Here is an 8821-nt window from a genome sequence, read left to right as displayed (position 1 = left end):
CTGAGCCCGAATTATTTAGCTTTTATTCTGGTTAGGAAGGAAATGACAATTAATTCATTTCAATTTTCCTTTGTCATTTCACTACGAAGGACCATACCTTTGTTGATTTTTTCGAATCGTACAGATTCCTTACAGATGTTTGTGTCATGGAATGTCCACTCGCGCTTGAATCGGAATAAATATACAGTGTGTCCCAGGATTAGTGAGAATACAGTTCAAAACTTCAAAATAAGACGTTGAAGAGTTATGTTGCCTCAAAAGTGAAGAATTGAATATGGATTTCTTCAATTGGTAGGACCAAGATGAACATATGAAATTATGCACTCATCTAGGTGCACTTTCATTTGAGAAATACCACCACAAAATTTTGTTTCTTTATCTCTACATGTCCTCCGAAAAAATTGAATAAAATCATAATTAAGTCGTTATTTTTTAATCAAACTCTTCAACTGAGCGTTTCCGGACATGACTCCATAAAAAATTTCATCTTATTATGAGGTACTGAACCTTTATCTGAATTTATTTCAAACAATCCTGGGACACCCTGCAAACTAAGTGACAAAGTAGAAAGTAGAAGAGAGAACACTCAGTATTGATGTAATTATTTACAAAATATTTTTGTTATACAATAAATGCATCGATAATGGGGGTTCTATTTTTATTGCATTTGATATATCATCACAGTGCCCAACATAAGACAAACCTAATACTATTATTCAACACAATAATCAAAAATTTTTCAAAACTATTTTTCTAAATAATGAAATAAAATTGGACTCCAAATAAAATGTGAAGATCTTGGTAGTGAAATGAAAGGGTAGTCTGGAGAACGCCATGTCTTTCCTCAGTTCTGATAGTTGAATGACTTAGTAAGAGGTGAAGAACCATCAGTCATAACAGAGACGTGCAGCATCCACAATACTAAAGGATCAACTTCATATTTCCTTACTCTCATATGAATTTAACACCTTTGCAGCAATATATGATCGTTCCATTTCAGGTATTTATCTATGATTTCACCCAAAAACTACCACCAAGAAACCGCAGGTCTAAAAGAGCATTTCAAAAAATATCATGCTCTATGGTTGTTTACACTTGCCGCCATCCTTGAACTACAAACTAATAATTTCTTGGGCTCGACAATGAGTCAGACTGTTTTCGCATGCGTTTGCTTCACCTCGATGCTACTTTTGTGTACTAGTACCTCTACCTACTGATTTTTTTGATATTCCTACTATTAAAAATTGCAGTCCAATTTTTCTATTCAATAATAAATAATACCAAATGTAATTTTACGTTGTCTTTTTCAGACTAAACTGAACGTTTTCGTGAGAAACACTTCTCGATTAATATGGACCTAGAGACTGTGTGTTTGTCCTCAAATCCGTTCGTGAAGATTAAGTAAGTGTTAAAGTGGCTCATCATGGAGAACTATACAGCCCCATCAACAAATTCAACATACAATTTCAGTGCAAACCCATTGACAACAGTGAAAACTATGTCACGACCAAAAAGCCCTACATCTACTTGGTACGAGACTGGAAAAGTGCAAATTCCCCTGTATTCTATTATTTTTATGTTGGCTGTTGTTGGAAATACTCTGGTGATCCTGACTTTGGTGAGTATATAGAGGATCCCTTGATGATGATACTTAAATACATTAGTTATGACAATATAATTTAGTCCTATCTCGACTCACTATACGAAACAGTCATAAAATTAATATAATTCACAATATATATCAAATTCAATAGCTTTTCCATGGACTTTACTTTTAACAAATTGTGATAAAAAAGTAAAACACAAAAGACGATACATTGGTATATTCTACAATTGTTTTACAATAGTTCAGATTAGATATATCTACTTATTTGAAGAAATTATGTGAAGGAAAAACTCTACATTTTCGTAATATAGTTGTAAGCTTCTAAATGGGTTCACAAAGATGAATTAAATTAAAATTTTAAGATGATTGAAGAAGTACAGATCAAGAATCATATCATAAGAAAGCCAATATAATGAAAAAAAATTTATTATAATTTCGCCTACAATTCATAATTTCTTGAAACACTTACAACAAACTTGATTGTTGTAATTTATTAATTTATTGAATGCAAACAGAATTCACATTCTTATTATATGGATATTTCATATAACTTTTGAATGTCACAGTTTGAGTAAACTATCAGAAGAAATAAAAAAGCAACATTTTACAAAATCGGAGATGAACAACACTAGAATACCCAAAATCAGCAAACTGAGTTAAATGGAGTTGATTGAATAATATTTTTCTTGTTAAAATTTCTGAACTTCTACAAGGGAGTCAAATATGAATATATTGATACATACATAAACCACCCTGAACGTAGTAAAGAGAGGGAATATTATAGAAAAGGAGATTGTCTTCCTTGATGGAACAAAAATCGCGGGTAATAAAATGTGTAACAACTCCTTATTGGATATAATGCGGATTCTTCGAAAAGCAAGGTTAGATATATAACCACTTCCCAAGGAAGCTGAAAATGTAACAAAAGGTCCTTGTTTCCTCAGTGTTCGCAATATTTCAACTTTCACTATTTCATCTCAAAGCTGAAAGAGAAAAATTGATGATACACGTTAGGTTCAAACCTGGAACATTCACGTTATAAGGTAGAACTTTCTCATTGTACCAGCGATAATGGAAATTTAAGATCCAAAAGTGTAACATAGCGAAGCTTATGTCGGTAACTTTTCAATTTTATGGTGGCGCCAGATGTAGCCAAATCAAATTTTAATGAACTAACCTGGTTCCCTGGTGAGTATGTACAACAAAACCAAAGATTTGATGCCGAAATTATCACCAGTTAGTTCATCTCAGCCATAAAAAAATTCACGTTGACATAATATCGTGGAGTCTTGATTTCGATTCATTCAGGAAGTGTTCGATCTACTAAATCTGAGAAAACTCGGACAATTTACTGCGGTTCAAAGAAACACCATATTGATATTATAATAAATTGTCTCCTGTCCTCTATTTTATAAGATGAAGATAGTAAACTTCATCCCCCTATTCGACTGAACCCTTAATAATCTCTTGTCGCAGACGAAATAAAATATGTACCAGCAGAAGTGGGATTTTTTCTCGGTTTCATTCGGAAACAGTGAAGAAGTCAAACAACGCATTATTCTTTAATCTCAGATTTCATGTACGATAAAGGTTCTTTAGGGCTGCGAGAAAAAAGTGTGAACACCTCTTATTGAGCAAAATGTCATAAAAACGAGACGAAGGTAACACCTTCGAAAGTTTTCGACTTCAGGTGTGATTCAGCTTGCGTCTGTTTGCCTGTGATATATAAGCTCCAACTCATGAAACCGACGCTTCAGTTGGAAACTCTGAAAGTGGAGAGGAAATTAGATGACACATGATCAAACAGACATTGTTTCTTAATGTGAAAAGAATGTCGTGCCACACGATGATTGTCGAGAGATTTACTACATTTATATCTAATATATAAAATTCTCGTGTCATAGTTTTCGTTACCATACTCATACTTCTCCGAAACGGCTTGAGCGATTTTGATGAAATTTTTTGTGCTTATCCGGTATCTATGAGAATCGGCCAACATCTATTTTTCATCCCCCTAAATGTTAGGGGTAGTCCACCCCTAAATTTTTTTTTTATTTTTTAGACAAAATTTTTAATTTCTATTTTTTTATGATACAACATGGAAATTATTTATATGGCAGAACAACGTTTACCGGGTCAGCTAGTTAAATATGTATATGATCGGAAGTATGAATTTGACTCGTGAAGTAAGCCCCAATAAAATTAGTGATTATTTTTCAAGAAACTCTTTGTTTCAGATATCGATTGAAATTTATTCTGGGAGGATTCTGCATCTCTTCATAAACTTTTCACTCCCAATCTCTGAAACAAAATCAATTAAAAATGAAATCAGGAGCAAATCGTTGATTTCATTTTTAATTGATTTTGTCTCAGAGATTGGGAGTGAAAACCCTAAAAAGTTTATGAAGAAACTCTTTGTTCCCGAGACAAATCTCTATGATCTGATTACTGTACCTCACATCAAATTCAAATTGAGCTTCGAAAAAGTGAATTATAAATGGGTAAAGGGTAAAGTACTGAAGCAAATTCAAGAGCGTTGTCACTCTTGTTCAAACTCATAACAAAAGCAACAACATTTGAAGCAGTCAATTCGATATTTGATAAGGGTTTCATATTTAGGGCAGAAATATTGAGATTGATAAAAAAAAACGAATTTCACTGGTTCTGTACAGTAACGTAGTAACACCAGTAGCGTACCGTAGGGGGGGGCGGTGGGGCGGTCCGCCCCAGGCCCCGCACCAGCATAGGCCCCCAAATGATGGGCAGAAAAAAACCAAACATATTTTAAAAAAAAATTTAAATAACTTATCAGGCCCCATGACGGCAAAGACCTCCACATTATACAAATGGTTAGTTAGTTATTGTTCCGTCAACATTCAAAATACAGTCCACTGGGCAGCTTTCACCTATTTATGTCTGTTGTCTGCTACCTTCATTGTGCTTGATAGTAATTTATATTTGTTATCGAAACTGTTTGAGTGACAGTGAAAAGACTTATTAGTGTTACTATGTGGGGTGTTCATCACGATGCATTAAAACTAACCTTCAAAAAATTTTGAGGAAAAGTTTCATCTTTAAATATATTCTATAGGGCCCCCTCATCAAAAGCCGCCCCAGGCCCCGAACTATGTCGGTACGCCACTGAGTAACACCAAACCTGTATATTTTGCAAAGTCTCCTTGATGTATTGTAGAAATATAACGATTGCAGTGATGTATCTTCTTGTATCTGGTAATATGTTATTTAAATCAAAAACAGTGATATTCATTCCATTAATGAAGCAGGGGTTGTACTGAAGATTTTATTTATTTATTCATTTGTTGTACATTTAGAATATATACAGCAAAGTGAATTGCCAACAAAACGAAGTATCCACTAATTATCATTAAAAATAAAAAAATTTCTAATAATTATAATTATTGCGCTGATTTCGAAATATTTACTGAACGAGCCCAAAATTTATAAATGGTATTTGCTATTATAGTAAGTTCCATTGGTGAAATTAGCCTTAGGAATAATTATAGTAGTGAGTTCAAAAAAATGCTCACAGTGCGAATAAGTTCTAGAAGTGGAAATCGCTAGAATAGAAATCAGAATTCACAATTATCCTTCTCTGGAGAAATTCAACTCCCGAAATAAGCTTCACTGATTCATGTCCTGGAAGCTCAACCACATAAAAGGAAAAATTGAGCAATCAACTTCAGATTCGAAAGTTCGAAGCAGCGAGTTAGATAGGTAAACAAAGAAGAAATATAAAATGTAAACATGCTATGTGGGGGAAATGCGAGTTATTAATTCCCCAGCTCATATTCTTGCTGTATGATATCGAATCGGGTATGTTACTGCAGGAGACACGTTTTTGAAGAGAACGGAAATTTGATATGTTGGTGACATAGTCTTACAGACTGTTTAACAATCAAATTGCTTCTATTTTTACTCGGATGAGGAAAATAAATTCAATGTTATCTGAGTTGGTGAACATCCAGTATTAACCTTTTGAACTGACATTAACTGTTAATTTCTTGTAGTACCAACTCTAAATTGTTTCGTTAAGTTACCTTATTATTGCAGGTCCGAAACCGAAGAATGAGGACCATAACGAACTTGTTTCTGCTAAACCTTGCAGTATCAGACCTTCTACTTGGGGTCCTTTGTATGCCCTTCACATTGATTGGAGCTCTTTTGCGTGACTTTGTCTTCGGTGAAGTTATGTGCAAACTCGTTCCGTTCTTACAAGGTGAGCTATACTTGATTTTTTAAATTAGAGATAAGAAATATTTGAAATATGCCGCAAAAAGAGTAAGGAAAATTGAAGTCGTTATAATTCGACAAAAAACGATTGAATTATGCAAAGTTTAATGATTTCTTTGATTACTGATCAGTACACCAATCCAACAAATGGATTACACGTCTATAGCTGAACGTGTAATAGGTACACAGAATGGTGACTGTTCTTCCATAACAAACGTTTTTTTATTGTGCATGTTTGAGAAATGACGCAGTGAATCTCTTTGTCCACTCAGTATATTGAGGAGTAGGTATGTAAAATGTGTTCTCCGTGTTTGAGTTCAGCTCGAAAAGAAGAGTGTATATTATGTAGTTTGATGTAGCTATCATCAACAGTAGTGCTGGACTGGAATATGGGTGCTATGTTTCTGAAGGAAGCGATTGCCAGTTTGTGTTTTTGAGAATGAGGCTGCTCTGGCGGTTTCAACAAATGATATGCGTGAAAATTTTCAAAAAAAAAGATGACCTCTACTTTTTCATTAATAGGCTTAAGTCTACTGTGACTCTGGGGTATCGGCCTCAGGTTCTTCTATATAAAAATCCGCAAGAAACACCCAGGGAAAAAGAAAGAGATATAAAAAAGATCATTATGCTTCGTGATAACGATCGGTTTAATAAAGCTATTCGAACATATGGACAAATGAGTATTTCATTGCCTCTAAATGAAGAAATAACGGGTCATACACCGTATAGTCCAGAGCTTACCTAATGAGATTTTCTTATTTCGATGGATAAGGGATGAACTCCTCTGACAATTCAACCAATTACTTTTCCACACTAAGGATTGTAGTCGATGAGCACTTGACTGTAATTTGCTACCAACTCCGCAATATTCTTAAACGATATTATTATTTTTGTTTATTATTTATTTATTCAGCAATAGTAACAGTACTACACAAAAATACACAAAAAAAATAAAACAAATGTTAACAAAACAAAGAATATTTGAGATCAAAAACAAATTATCAAGATATCAAGTTTCAAAACTTGCTGTCACATTACAATTTCCATGCAGACGAATATTTATAGATCAAGATCATTCAATTGATAAAAGTTGCTGAGAAATATAATAAAGATATATAAACCATTTCACAACTCCAGTTGTTTACCGTTACTCCAGCCCAGTATAATAATCCCAGACAAGCTGTCAATCCTGATTCCTGTTGGATGAATGAAATTGTATCCAGTCTATTCGACTTTTACAGAAACTCCGTGGGTGGATGATTCCTCCACGTTCACTGCCCTCAATGGCAGCTGTTGCTCCAGGAATCAAGAAAGTTTTCTCGTTCAAACAAACTCAGTATATTTTTCTTCGATGTTTAGCAGTCCGTTGGTAACCATCTACGTGGGTAGAGGTATTGGATGTTGGAATTGAGGATAAAGAAGGATAGTTCTCGTATGTGTGATTCTTGTTATTCTCTCAAAATACTAAGCCTCAGATAAAGTCCCACGTTCTCGTAATCAGTGGCGGCCCGTTAGGGATGCCTCGATCAAACTTCGAGATTTATTACTGAAAGAGTAACACTTTGCGGCCTTCAAGGCAGAGACAGCTGTAGGAGCTCATTTGTATCAAAGGGGATTCACAATACAAAGCATGTACGAGGATATATTGAAAAATTCTTAGCCTACTATAGAACCAGACAAAATTTCAATGTCAAAATATTTCATTACTCAACATATTCTCCTCTTAATTGGATACATTTATTACAGCGAACCTGCAACGTCTCTAAACCTTTCAAAAAAAAAATGTTTCTTCTTGCTCTGAAAACCAGTCCTCCACAGTATATTACCTCCTCGTTGGAAAAAAATGTAGGTACGACCTTTGAAACTTTTTTTTCAGTTTTGGAAAGATATGATAGTCGGATGGAACCAAATCTGGTGAAAAAGGGGGATGTTCTAGTCCTTCAAACCTAAATCACGAATTTTTTGCATGGCAACATGACATTTGTGTGCATGGGCGCTGTCCTGCAAAAATAACACCTTTGGATAGCTTTCCGCGTCTTTTCTCTTTAATTTTTCCCGTAGAGTAGTCAGTAATGTCAAATAGTAATCCCCGGTTATTGTTCTACCCTTATCAAAAACATCAATACTCCATGGCAATCAAAAAATCAAAAAATGGAAGCAAAAACTTTTCCAGCAGATTTTTGGACACGGAACTTCTTAGGTCTTGGAGAACCAGAGTGTCGCCATTCCATCGATTGTTGCTTTGTTTCTGGATCGTAGAAATATACCCAAGTATCATCCATAGTAACAATTTGGTTTAAGAAGCATAAATCGTTTTCAAGTCGAGCACAGATCGAACGCTATGCTTCTACCCTTGCACGCTCTTGGTCAACATTCAAACATTCATTTTGCAGCAATTTTTCTCATGTCCAAATTGACGTGAACTATATGAAGAACGCGTTCGTATGAAATATTCAGTGTTACAGATATCCGTTTTAGCCCAATTCGACGGTCTGATAAAATCATGTCATGAACTACATCGATATTTTCGGGACTGACACAGAAACTTGCCTCCCCGATCGGTCATCATCTTCAATGGAAAATTTACCTCTTTTGAAGCTTGCAGTCCAATTTTTCACGGTCGCATACGAAGGACATTGATCACCAAGGGTATTAAGCATATCTTCGTAAATCTGCTTACCTCTTAACTCTTTTGAATACAGCTACTTGATTATGGCTCGATACTTCAATTTTTCGATTTTCACAATTTCGGTGGACATCTTCTTTCTTTTAATTTATTGCGTAACTCTGGTTTATTTTTTTGACCTCAAACTTCACACTGACACTTTTAATGAGTTCTTGTTCGTTGTTATGGTAACGCAATATTATTTTTATGCATGGAACTAGGCTAACTAGATATCAATACATCCTCGTATATACTAGCCTATAGCGTGCAGGAATTCTTGGAAAGTGATTTCGAGATTC

At 34.7% G+C, this 8821-nt stretch overlaps 1 protein-coding gene across 2 annotated transcripts in view; it reads left to right on the top strand.

Annotated features, from left to right (window-relative positions):
* The first annotated feature begins 1315 nt into the window (after nt 1-1315).
* LOC123310173 (cholecystokinin receptor-like) overlaps nt 1316-8821 on the top strand; it is an 84558-nt gene continuing 77052 nt past the window's right edge. The window contains exons 1-2 of one of the 2 annotated variants that reach the window (XM_044893586.1): nt 1316-1618; nt 5678-5843. In XM_044893586.1, the coding sequence (XP_044749521.1) occupies nt 1424-1618; nt 5678-5843 (361 nt within the window). In that variant the 5' untranslated portion in view covers nt 1316-1423. Of the gene's footprint in view, nt 1619-5605; nt 5620-5677; nt 5844-8821 lie in introns of those variants that run through there. The other variant, XM_044893587.1, reaches the window with a different exon arrangement.

The sequence above is a fragment of the Coccinella septempunctata genome, chromosome 3, assembly GCF_907165205.1.
Source record: "Coccinella septempunctata chromosome 3, icCocSept1.1, whole genome shotgun sequence".
In the NCBI taxonomy this organism is placed as follows: domain Eukaryota; kingdom Metazoa; phylum Arthropoda; class Insecta; order Coleoptera; family Coccinellidae; genus Coccinella; species Coccinella septempunctata.
The sequence above is the reverse complement of the archived record's forward strand: the minus strand, read 5'-3'. Positions and strand labels throughout refer to the sequence as shown.